Below are 13,550 nucleotides of genomic sequence, written 5' to 3' on the forward strand. Positions count from 1 at the left end.
CCCAACCTACTTTTTCAAGTCGGGAGATATAATCTCTTTCCAGACGTTCTTCAGCTTGTTTCAATCCTAGTTGCTGTTCAACTGTCAGATTGGATTCATCAATAACTCCAGTGTTTTCTAAATAATCCACTTCCAAGGTATGTTCTTTTGTTGACTCAGAATTCTTTATTTTACCTAAAACAAGAATCAGTTACGTTCTTCAGAGTAATTCAAGGAGAGGAAAAGAGAAAATTAAGTCCACAGAGCAGCTAAGAACCAGACACAAATTAGAGCTACATTCCAGTTTTTTATCCAAACACTGGCCAAGATCACCTTGAACATTAAAAATCATTCCATTATATTAACCAGTATTTTAAAAATACTTCAGAGACTAATCTGCTACTAAGAGTACTGTCAAAAACACAAAATAAAAAGGTAGATTAATTTTGTGTTTCAGTCAAATTCAGTCTCTTAAATTGTTTGTCATCCAGAACAGAGTCAACAAGATCCCAATGCCCTACTGTAAAAGAAACAATAAATATTAGGCACAGAATTATTGTAGACAACACATTTTGTTAAGGAAGTAAGTCAGAGAACTGCGTCAAAGACATTCACCCAAATGACCCCACTGACAGAGGCAGTGAGCAGGCATTCCCAGCCCTCAGCCTGGACTCTGCTGGAGTCACACCTGAACGCTCCGTGACACCTCTCGCCCACAGGCAGCAGCCACTGAGCTCCACAACGCTGCTGCTCCCAAACTCAGCCCACTGCCACAGGGCCAGTTCCTCCACATGCCAATGCATTGGTCACAGGCCACTCATCTCTGCAGACATCCACAGCAAATTATTCCAGTCCTTTTACATAAGCAAAAGTGAGGGTCACTTGTGCTTTGTCTTGTCTTTTCCTTTTTCTTTCCTTTCAAAGGAGATTGGTGCCCCCAGACTAGCAAGGAATCAAAGCTGAGTAAGTTTTCAAGTCCTGGTTTCTCAGAGACAGATGGTCCCCACAGTACATAATGGTGGTCTACAAAGAGCTGCCTGATCACAGGATGCTGCCACTTAAGCTTGTTTTTCCTGTTAAACATTAAGACAGCTAAAAAACCACACATTTCATTATTTTCCTTGTATTTCCATACAAGTAACTGCTGTAGCTGTGGGAAATACTTTAAACAGAAGGTCTACACTGGCTGGCATCTTAAAACAGCATTTTCATTAAAGAAAAGAATACATTCTAAAGAAGTGTGACAAATCCTGAGCTACGGAATTAGTTATCCTGGTGAGACAAAGCTTGATCAATATATTTAATTCTGACATTGAAAAATATGTGTAAGAAATGCACACTCATAAGGGTACTGCTGATGGATGACTGGTATTCCAGAGCTCCCTAAATCAAAAAGCCACCTGCCAAAGCCTACTCTAAACGTTTTTAGTAACAAAAAGAGCACAACAGAAAAGAAGTAAAATATTTCCCCTCTACCTATAATAAGAACTTTTCTTGCCCATTTTTCCCCTGATCTTTCAGAAAACCAGTAATAACCGGCATTTCCTTAAGTGGTAGTGATATTAGAAAGGGTTCCCCCTTCATAAGACACTATATTCACAAAATTGCCTAAAACCCACGCACACTAAGTAGCTTACAAAACTGTTTAGGTCTTAGGCGTAAGAAAAGAAAGACAGCTATTATCATAATCTCTTGTTCTCTCAGCAATATGCTTGTATTAACATCATGTTCTCTCTAAATGCAACCAGCAACTTTGTACATGTGAAAAAAATAACACGAACAGAAACATTTCAAAGTCTATTTTAGACTATCAGCAATTGCACCAGAACAAAATGGAATAAGGCAGTGTTAACTAATACTCACTGAAGTCATCAGGTTTGTGTTCCATTTTTCTTTGATCTGCAGCAGTCTTACCAGGATCACCAGCCTGATCAACACTAGTCTTCAAAGTATGAACTCCCACTGGATTTTCCAGCACCAGTTTCCCTTTCTGAGTAGCTGCTAAGCTTTCCATACTGACCCCATTCCCTGCAACATGGGAGCCTGGAGCATTTTCTACCACTGGCTGGGCTTTTGTCTGTTTCAGGTTTTCCATTGCTGATGATAAATTAGAAAATTTTTTTGTTTTTCCATGACTTCGATCCTGAACATTTGATCCCAAATCTTTAGTTCCAGGAATACAACTATTTACTTTGCATGATTTATTTTCTCCTTGTTTTTCAGAACAAACATCATTTTGTTTACTTTTTCTGCTGCTATTCCCACTTGGAGAACTTCTCCCAACATCCTTCACAGATTTGTCATTTCTATTATATTTATAATTTTGATTAATTGTAACTTTGACTGTTTTGCCTTCCTCACAGACAAGACGGACAGACTTCCTTGGGTCATGATTTCCATTCTTTGAGCTCTTGGCCTCTTCCATTATAGTGAAGACCTGCTTCTCCTGTCTTGAGACCACTTGAAGTGCAATTCTTCAGCAACTTGCAGTTGATTTTAAATCCTCTGTGCAGGCAAGGATCGTAGCTGATTGTCTACTGAAGAAACAATCATAAGACATTTTTAAAATGAAGGAAAAAGACTAAATCTCTATGTAGACAGCACATTAAATAAATATCTCTAAAGGAAGGTGTTAATGCAAATTATAATAGGAAATATATTCCCCCATAGGCAAAAGTGCATTTCCACAATACACTCCAATATTAAAGTAAAACTCATTAAAATGTTGATAATTTTGATTTGTATTTAAAAGAGGAGGGCTATGAAGAGACAAAAAATGGCAGAACATGCTAAAAACCACTCAGTGATAAACTTGCCAACAGCTTGCTTTTTTCTTTCCTTCCTATTTCTGGCTTTCTGAACAAAAACAAGAACCAAGATGTCTGCAACTACACTGGGAAAAAAAATTAAAAATTAACACATCTAAAAAATACCACTCAATAAGCACACAGCTCAAATTAGCCACTAGAGAAAACTAATTCAGTTTCCAGCAAGCAAGCTTACTTTATTAACTGATTTTATAAAGCATTTAGAGATATAGCTCAAAGTATTAATAATAAACCTGACCGATCACCTGCACCTCCTATTCTCATATAAATTAACTGTCAGCAATTAAGTAAGATTTTGCTTAGAAATAAAACCCTCACAAATAGTAAATATTTTGTTAAGCTGCAGGTTAACTTTCCTCATCTAAACCTCAGGCCTATAGGTGGTATATGTTCATCTGAGATTTATGTTGGAGACAACTCAAAGGTAGTGTTTCCAGTGGAAGGCAGTTCAGCACAAGTGAATCTGTTTGTAAGGAATCAGTTTTAATAATACAGAAAATGAAGGCAAGAATCTGCAACAAGAACTTGGAGGTTTTTTTTATACCAACATTCAGACAGCAATTGAAAACTATGGGAATGAAGCATTACACAAAGAAGAAAACTATTTTTGTAACTGTAGCAAAATATGGAGTGCAGAGTTTCTCTCTTTCCTGTCCAGCTGCATATTTGCCAGGTAAATGCATGACCTATGGAAATTTCTGGGTTTTAGAGAATCCATCATTTATCATATAGTGAAGAAAAGAAATTATAGAAAAGTCTATAAATTACAGCTACTTTTGTACTTTAAAAACAAGAATCAGAATGAAGGGTCAGATTAAAACGTCTGCTTAAAAACAAACAAAACAAAACAAAACAAACACATTAAAACCAACCTCTCTGAATATTATCAATATAAAGTACACTCTATTTTTTCAGGCTATATAATACAGTTACCATCTCATTTTAATGAGACACAAATCAAAAAATACTTCAGGACACAAAGCATATACTAAAAAAGGTTATCTTAAGTCTCTAAGTCTTAAGATATAATTGAAAATACATATCTTTCAAAAGTGAAAAATCAAACAAACAAACAAAACCCACAGGAATTTTCCTGAAGATGCTGTTAGCATCACATTCTTTAGTAAAATATAAAACCTGAAGAAAAAAAATATCCATTCCTAAATTTGTTCTAATGGCTAAGTACTCTATCTCACAAATACATTCAATATTGCAACTATTATCTATTAAACACTGATTGCACCTGGTTCTTACTTCTAGATCAAAAATTACAAAGACTAAATAGCATTTGCCTTTGTATTGTAGCCAGTCTTTCCCATAGCAATTCTAATCAAAAAGCAGCAGGAACTCCTGCCCAGCTGTACCAGCAGTGCTGAAGCCTCGGGGTGGTAAGGAGAGCCCAGGTTCCCTCCAGGTTGGCTAAATTCAAGTTTCTCCAGCCCCTGAGCACAGTACATAGCTCTGTTCTAGAGACTGAACTGTTACAGCTCTGGACACATCACCGTGTTTAAACTCTACAGTGGGTTTGGGTTTCAATTTCATGTAACCAGAAGAGTAACGGGAGCATGATTTTTCAAATTCGAAACTCATCATGCTTTACTTGCTCAACCTGAAGAGGAGAGGAAAAACTCCCCAAACCAAGCAACAAAGGCAAAGCACAAAGGCACCCAGCGATTCCCCCGTTCAGCTGCGGACGGGAGCACAGCGAGCCCAGCTCCAGGCTGGGGGAAACGGCGCAGGGCAGACCCAGCTCCAGCCGCAGCAACACCGCCCTTCCCCGGGCCGGGCACCGCCGGGCTGCTCCCCCTTGGGCAACCAAACCGGAAAACCAATCCAGCTCAACACCAAGCTGGCAGCAGGCAGCAGGAGGAGGAGCACTCCTGGAAATAACAAACAGCTCGTAGGGTGGGGACAACTCCTGTTGGCACCGCTTCCAGATCAAAGCTACTGTGAAACTCCAGCATTGGAGGAAAAGTGGGGCTGCATTTTGTTTTTGTATGTGTCGCGCTGTTAGAGTCAAATTTTGAAAGTAGGTTTTAAAAAGATCTGCAAAAATTATTCAAATTGTTTGATCTCATCAATTCAATTAAATACACAATTATATACTCAAAGAGAATATATAATCTTTAATCAAATGTACAAATGTGATGAGAAAAAGTAACTAAAGAAACCACTAGTAAAAACTAGAACCCAGCTAGTGAATTGAGTACTGTGATAGTGTCACATATCAAAAATGTAATCAAATGTAAGTAGATAATGTTAAAAAACAGACATAGTCTTTATTCCTAAGAAATATGAATAAAGAGAGGTCATGACATTTCATAAGACAAGAATACTCTGTACAAAAAAAAAAAAAAGGAGTTCCACAATGAAATGCAGAATCTGAAATGCAAGTGCAATAATAATGTTGTTGAACTTTGGAATTTCTTTTTCTTTCCTTTTTCTCTTTAATACTGAAATGATTTTGCAAATACAAAATATTTTAAACTTCTGCAACATATTCAATAGCAACCAAATTACCATCTAACAACAAACTGCAAAATAAAGCAACTAATAAAACTTAGTATGAGAAACAAAGAGACCTTTCCTGAACCCAGGATAGGCACAAAAAGATCATCCTCTGTCAGATACTGGCCATCTACATATGACAGAGGGAGAGATGGAAACGGGGAGAGGCAAAGGAGTGCCTCTAAAAAAAAAAAAAAAACTTGGTTGGAAACAAAACACTGGAATGAATCAGTGCTGAGGTGGCATCTTTGTAGAAACCTGGATGGCACATCTTATTCACAAGCTCAGACTCATACCAAATTGCCAGACCTCAAATCAAAGGAGAATTTTCTCCCAGCCAGGATGGCAACAAAACTAGAGCATTTTGCCTGCGTCTGCAAAGTGGGGTATGATTAACCTGTTGAAACCATTGCAGCATATTTTATTTATTCAATATCCCAGTGTTACAAGGGACTCAGTTTCTCCTGCTTTCTGAGTATACAGTGCCAGTTACTCCTCCAAGTTCTAGCTCAGCTGTTGGCTCTTTTTAGAAAAATAATCTGGCTGAAATACAACAGCTTGAGGTCAGACAAGATACCATCTGATTTTAAACTCCAGAAAAGTATAAAAATCTATACATACCTACAGCAACCAAATCAAAAATGTTTAAAATCAGCTTTGGTTAGAATTCATTTTAGGCTCTCGAAACAAAGAAACGAGAATGTTTCACTTTCATTTCTGCCAGTTTCTTTTGTTTCCTCCACCTTGCAGACTAGCATTAGAAAACATGCATTTGAATTGCAAAGAGTCAGAGAAAGGCTTACTTCCAAAAAGGGGGAATAAGAAAACCACCAAAACACTTTCAAGAAGGTATTTCTACCTCTTCTACCACTTCTTCTGCTCAAAGTTGCTCCACTGTATTCAGCTCCCTCAAACACATACATTTTGGGTCAGACTTTGACATAACAGGGCCTCTTCAAAGATGAAGGCCAAGTTAAACTGTGAGCTCTTGCATTCTGAGTTGCTCTTTTGCAAAACTTTTTTTAATCATTTCATTAGCGGCAGAACTGACTTTACCTGGTTTCCTACACACTCATTTTGTGCTTCTCTGTCACACTCTCGATCACAGCCCCTTGGGCAAACAGGGCAGACGTGCTGGAGCCCTGTCTGGTTTGTAGCTACTCCCTACAAGGAAATGGAACTTCCTCCAGCTTCCCCCTCAGCAGAGACCTCTCCTCTGCTGAGCCATAATTGTTCCAGAAAACACACGGAAACTCAATGACCCCTTGACATTACTTCAAATATGATTTCAAATGTGGCCCCAACTGGCTGAAATGTCCAAAAGTAGAGACTAGAGTGTAGAAAGGCAACTAAAAAGAAAGAGTTGTAAAGCTTGTAAGTTTTGTTTCCCTGGGGAGTACTAGACAAAATATAAACACAGAAAGTACTGCAAACATTAGTGTTATCACCCTCTTTCTATAAAGCATTCCCTCCTTTGAGATAGGGCAACTTGTATTTTATCCAAGACCTGCTTTTATCTCTCCCATTATGATTGTCCTTAAGCTCAAATCTCCCAGCCAGCCTTCCAACAGTAAGTGGGGTGATTAACCTCAGTGCCCCCCTCGCCTCATTACCAATACAGCCCAGCTGAACTTCCTCAACAAAAATAAAAGGAAATTCTGCAAACAAAGGTTACAGCCACAGTCAGGAACAATAGGAAAGGTTGTCTTCTGCACTCTGCTCAGAGTGCAGCACAGGTGATGTCTACAGACACCCCTAATGTGCTGGGGTGGGGGGGGATCTTTTCTGATTGTTTACAGCCTTAGGTCCTTTTTTCTGTCTAAAAACTTCTATAAATCATTCAAAACTGTCTGATGTTCTTTGTCAATAGTTTAAAAAAATTATCACACATTTATGTTTGTTTATGATTAACTAGACATAACTTAGTACAAACTACTACCCATGCTCAATGTTTTTCCAAAGTGCTTAAAACTAAAACTATCAGAGATTACTGGCCACTAAAGCGCTTCAGACTCCACCAGCCCTAAACCCATCGATATTCTTAGTAACAAACATAAGTGTTACATAGTGTTCCAGAATTCCCTCCTACCACAGGTTATAGAATTTATCCTAGTAATACTGCCAAAATCTACCCAGAAGGAAGTCAGCACCGTGCACATGAACTTTTAACACACAAATCAAGGATGCAACAAAACAGGCACACTGGGCTTAGTTAAGATAGGAAGCTCTGATGTTGTATTTACAATATGGAAGACTGAAAACTTCTAAGGAGTCATCATTAGATAAATAACTGTGTATATATACACATGTAAAAATATGAAACACTGTAACAGGATGATTTCTGATTTACAAAAGTACTGCTGAATAAAGGAAGTAACAAGAAAGGGTTTGGCTGATAAAAAAACTTAGTAACATATGTAGGTGCAAAAATCTTACAATTAAATTATGAAGTGAGCAAAATCTGCTGGATGAGAGATCCATAAGGGATATGCTTGTTACAGATTACTCTGCATTGACTCATTGTTTTTTCTACAGCACAGTATGACTCACTGAGAAGGTGAGAAAATCTAACGTCACCCAATGCCATGAACTACCTCTTTCTGACCCTACTACTGCTGCTGCCTCCCGTGCCAAGCTGGGAAAAGCCATCCTCTCTGTCACACCAGCTGTGTTACAACAGTCTTCCCTACCTCTCTATTTCATACAGGCTCCTCATGCTTTTGTACATTTTGGTTCCACATCAGACCCACCTGCAGCAAACTCTGAAGCTGCAAGAGGGGCGGCTCCTGCCCCAAATCTCCCCATATGCTGCACCATTCCTGCTGAGAGAGGAGCAGGAACCAATACAAGGGAGCTCTTAACTTCAAAAACACAGACAATATCAGTCCAAGTTCCCATGAGGAGGCTGGGAAAGCACAATAAAGCACTGCACTGGTTTAGAGCCTTTCAGAGGCTTCCAGAATCCCCAAAAAAAAATAGTTTAAATGGCAGCCACACACAGAAAACAACTTTTTCACCTTGATCTTAACCTCCACTTATGCTCAGTGCTATGCTAAATGACAACACATCAGCATGTATTGTGGCATAGAAGCTTATCTGGATCTTGTATTTAAGCAACAGTGAGCCCTTCACCCAAACTGGAATCCTTGAGGAAGGGATGCTCTTTGAACTGCTTCATATCAGCTGCAAACCAGCTCACAAACCACAGTGAAAGCAAACAGATCTTGTACCAGTATCCTTATTCACCAGCATCCAGCACTTTCCCTACTGGAAGAAACAAGCTGAAAATCACGACTTCAGGAAAGCTGTCAAGTACACAGCCACACTCGGTGGACTGAGTCACAATTGTTTGTAACACAAAACTGGCTCCAGACTCCCGTGTCAAGCTTTGCTGACACCAAAAACTAAAATCTGAAAGTTACTTCTTTCTGGCAGTAGTATTTCATGCATCAACAGAAATGAAAATAAAATTTAAGAACATCTGATAAACTGGGTTTTTTCCAAAGATCCAAAATTACAAACCAAGGATACAATATGAATACACATGCATTTCTGTGAAAATAAAAAAAAAAAGAGTAAAAATTAAATTCATATGCATTGTTACAAAATTACAAAAAGGTCTTTTGTACTTCTAAGATAAACAATTTATCAAGCAATATACAAAATAATCTTAATGTGCCAAAAGCACCACAAATGTTGACTTCCACTGCAAATTAACCCACTAAGCAAACTGCAGGATCCTTCTTTCTATGAGTTCTCAGTACAAGTCAATACCAATTTTGCATTATTTCACTAAAATAGTGACAAAAATAAACAAACGCTTTGTAAAGTTTAAAAAGCCAGGATTGCAACTTGAACACAGAATATACTCTCAGTCAAGCTGCCTTATGGTATGAACATGAATACAACAATCCTGAACCATGACTGACAAGCAGATCCACAAGACAGTTAAGACGAGCTTCTCAGGAATATCTTGCTTCCAAGTACGACAGAGGGAAATCCTGCCCCCCTTTCTTTCTGCCCATTGCAGCAACTCCCTTCAGAAAAAGAACTGGATAAATGCCCTGCACAGTGCAGGTGTCCCGTGGCATCCAACAGTTTCTTTACCACTGCAAGCTGAGGTATGAGAAGAAAGTCCCAGCTGTCCTCTGTGCAAGAACAGAACACAGGAGGAACTTCCTGATCCCTCTGCGTCTATCTTCTGGGAACATATCTCAGTATATGTTCTGGGAAAAGGTAATTTTATCACAAAATTAATTTTATGAAGGTTTCCACTAAAGTTAAGTAGAAAAATGATTAAAAAAAGCTCATTGCAAAATTGGTATTTGTAAAAGAGACCTCTTACTCCTAATATAGCATCTTCTGCCAGGTACTGTAATTAAGTCATAGTTCCATGGCTGGCTTACTTTTCTTGTCACGGAAATAATTATGTCATAACTATCTGGGGTCAGACTATCCAAAAAGCAACCACTGAAACCGGGAGCGAAGTCAAAACCATAAACAACATGCATCCTCTATTTTCAAGCAAATGTAACGACCCCTGAATCCAGGGCACGATGCTCAGGAAGCCAAGTGACGTGAAGGTGGCGTGGATATTAAAAAAAAAAATTAGATCCATACTTAGATACAACTATCTTTTTAATGTACTAATCTCTACCTTAGTTTAAATCCGATTATATTGTTTCTCGGTGTGTTAGAGCTCATCCTCCTGTAATATACCCAGAAACAACCTTAAAAGCCAGGAGGCCTCAGGTAATATGACACATTCAGCCAATTGGCAAATTGCAACACATTGCAAAAGCAGCAAAGTCGTTCAGCTGTATTTGTATACAAAATAAGCCAACAAAAGAGCACAACCACGTCGGCGAAGGGATGCCTGGGTGTCACTCCAGGCAGATCGTAATCCACGGAAAGGAGAACCTCTCACGGCGGAGCGGGCTCGGCTCTCGAGGGCAGCCCCGCACACGGGGCATTTCCCCACGGCCTCGCCGACTGCGGGGGTCTCTTCCCCCCGCATTACTGAATTCCACAGGGTATGCGAACAACGACCCGCCCGCACCAGCTCCGGTCCGGATGCGCCCCCGGGGGCGGCCCGGCCCCCCGCTGACCTTGGGGCGGCCCCCGCGCCGCGGCCCCCGGTGCTTCCCCTCGCCCGGGCGCGGGGCCCGAGGCCGCGGCGGGCCGTCGAGGCGGGGAAGGGCTGGGGCGGGGGGCGCCGGCGCGGACAGGACCCCCAGAGCCCGCCTCCCCCCGGGTCGCCGCCCCCGGGTGCGGGGAGCCCCCGGGCCCCGGTACCTGTGTGCGGCGCTAGCGGAGCCGGCGCGGCGCCCCCGCCATGCCCGGCTGCGGCTGCTGCAGGCCCCGACGGCGGCGGCTCAGTCCGGCCCGGCCGCCATGTCAGCGGCGCGGTGCATTGTGGGGCGAAGGCGGGCGGGAGCGCCCCGAGGGCGGCGGCGCTGCGGGGCGGCGGCGGCGGCGGGGACCGAGCTCGGGCACGGTGCCCGAGAGCCCCGGCCCTGCCCGGGAGCCCTCCGTGCCTCAGAACCTCTCCCTTGCTGAGGGGCCGACGCGCCCTCTCCCCGTCTCCCCCGGCGTTCAGGGCCTCCCTCCCTCAGTGCCACAGCGGCAACATGGGATGAGGGAATTAGCAGCATTTTTTTTTTCTTAATTACCACCTCAACAGCCATCCTCGTTTTCCCCCTTGTTTCTCTTCCCAGGCCGCTTCTTACGCATAGAATCAGCAAGGTTGGAAGAGACCTTTAAGATCAGCCGGTCCAACCGTGCACCCAGCGCTGCCACTGTGTCCCCACAGCCACTAAAACCACAGCACCCAGCGCCGCGTCCGAACGCCTCCCGAGCACCTCCAGGGATGGGGATTCCAAAGGGCAGCCTATTCAATGCCTGACCACCATAACGGGGAGGAATTATTTTTCTTAGTATCTAATATGAATCTCCCCTGTCTCAGCATAGAACCATTTCCTCTGGTCCTCTCCCTGCAGGCACGGCAGCAGGGGCCGGCCCCTTCTCACTGCACCCTCCTGTCAGGAGGGCTGTGAGGCATCTGCTCCCAGGCCCTGTGGAGCCCGAGACTTGATCCCCGCTTCTCCAGGGCTTCTCCCCCTCCTTGCTCGGTGGAGAAGGGTAAGTGTGCTCCGAGGACCTGGGGAAATGACTCCAGGATCCCTGACCTTGGCTATGAAGCTGGCCCAGGCAGCAGGCAGGGACAGTGGCTTGGCCAGCACGTCTGCTGGCAGATCCGCAGGTCTCCGGGGAGAAGAGCCAGCCTGCCGGCTCTTGGCAGTGCTGGACAGTGACCTAAAGGCACTGGCAAGTGCATGTCTGAGGCAAATCCCTCTGTGATCCAGTACTACCCCTTTTTTGGCAGTGAAGTGCCATGTTGTTGGCACTTCCTAGCCCAGGCTAAGGAGGCCTTTCCAGGAAAACAAGGCACGTTAAAGATCAGTGTTGAACTAAGAAAGGGGTTCAAAGGAAGTGATTAAAAGTAATATGAATAGTAGTGCTGGAAACACCACCTCAGGGAATCTGTGTAGGCAAACAAAAGTTGCAAAATCTGTAATACAGGATTCTATAAATACTAACAAGGCATACTTCTGAATATATAGTTAAGTCAGCATAATCCTTAGAGGTAACCTGGTTTGGTTTTTGGTTGGGTTTTCTTTTTTTGGTTCACTTGAAGTTCATGCTTTACAAAATTAGGGCTGATTATCTCAGGGTATTGCTCATGGGATTCACCTTTAGGGACATGGGCCAGTCCAGGGCAGCAGCAACAGAAACAGCAGTGCTGCCATGAAGACAGCTGAGGTTAACTGAGTGGTATTTCCAGCCTATTCCAATCTATTTGACAAAGATTTTTATTAGGTTTAGTAGGCCAAAGAGTAAATTGCAGAAATAACTAGATTATACTTGCTGCTGGATACAGGCCTCCTAGATCAACATTGAGACATGCTAGTGAGCAAACACACGCCAGTTTGCAAACCTGACTGGCATATTTCCTTCAAATAGTTGGATAGACTTTAATATGAACTGGTAGTGCAGTTTGGCTCAGAAAACTTGCACCATTATAAAGCCAACAGTCTTTGATATAGTCTCTTTCTCTGTGTTCAGGAACAATGCCTCCTTCTTTGCTGATGTTAAAGAATGTTTTATTGCAGAGAGCAGTATAGAAACATGGCACTGAAAGAGGAAGCAGAGTTCTACTGCCAATGGGCCATTATTTAAAGAATTGCTAATTCAATGCCAGAGATCAAAAACTTTCAGATTCAGGGCTCAATTTGTGGAGAAAACATGACTCTGAAAGCCACTAAATTTTATCTAGAAATCAGAGATGATAATCATAAAACTGTAGGAAGCAGATTTTATAAAGTCCCTTTCTAGAGCAAACCTTACTTCTTACATTGCAGTATGCCTCATTTTTAGTCCTATATCCAAGCAACAAAAATATTATTCTTCAAAAATATAAATGTGTATTGTAGATTTGTTTTTAATTTCCTGAAAAAAATCAAACAAACAAACAAAAACCTTATGCTGATCATCAATGGAATGATTTTTTAAAATATATTTTTTTTAGAATTTACTAGGTTTTAAAACTCTTCTAAAATAGATACATCATAATAAAGCCCTGTTCTCTTTCTCCACATGTGTCTGAAGAAACTCTAGAGCTTCTTAGATAATTTACTTATAAAAAGACAAAATCATCATACTTAACTGTCATCTTGGTCAATACTACAGCCAGGAAAGTATCCAGGAAAATACCACTTGTCTGCAAAGAACTTCACATTCTCATCACAGTGCATCTTTCCTGTAGAGAGCATGGCAGAAGATTTTCCATCTATCCATCTATATATTTTTGTAGCATATTACATTATTTCTTGATGTTGGGTGTCTTCTTAAACTGAATACATAAAAAAATGAAAAATTTGAAATGCTTAAAAACTGTAAATAAGTTTTTCAACTAGCTATATGTGGCTTCTTCCCTTACAGTAATGCCAGTCATGCTTGAATTACCTAAGCAAATTTAATCAAAATGTCAAAGATCTACCAAAATTCAGGTTTTTTAAAAAACTGAACACGAAGTGAGATTACAAAATGTAATTTGCTCTTCAAAAGATATATTTCCAATATGCCTTGGAGCCACTCTTAATTGTTTTCTGTAAATCACTGTGTTTTCCTTTTCTTTGCCAAGAACTATCAGAGTCATAGCTATCTGTGGCTGAC

At 41.4% G+C, this 13,550-nt stretch overlaps 1 protein-coding gene across 3 annotated transcripts in view; it reads right to left on the reverse strand.

Moving 5' to 3' along the window:
* Positions 1-10,734, reverse strand: part of TUT4 (terminal uridylyl transferase 4) — a 44,207-nt gene extending 33,473 nt beyond the window's left edge. For 2 of the 3 annotated variants that reach the window (XM_056498226.1, XM_056498224.1), the window contains exons 1-3: positions 10,611-10,734; positions 1,843-2,516; positions 11-174 (exon numbers count right to left, since the gene is read on the reverse strand). In XM_056498226.1, the coding sequence (XP_056354201.1) occupies positions 11-174; positions 1,843-2,404 (726 nt within the window). In that variant the 5' untranslated portion in view covers positions 2,405-2,516; positions 10,611-10,734. The remainder of the gene's footprint in view (positions 1-10; positions 175-1,842; positions 2,517-10,610) is intronic. The other variant, XM_056498225.1, reaches the window with a different exon arrangement.
* Between the last annotated feature and the right edge of the window lie 2,816 nt (positions 10,735-13,550).

Source organism: Oenanthe melanoleuca, chromosome 8 (genome assembly GCF_029582105.1).
Source record: "Oenanthe melanoleuca isolate GR-GAL-2019-014 chromosome 8, OMel1.0, whole genome shotgun sequence".
Classification (NCBI taxonomy): domain Eukaryota; kingdom Metazoa; phylum Chordata; class Aves; order Passeriformes; family Muscicapidae; genus Oenanthe; species Oenanthe melanoleuca.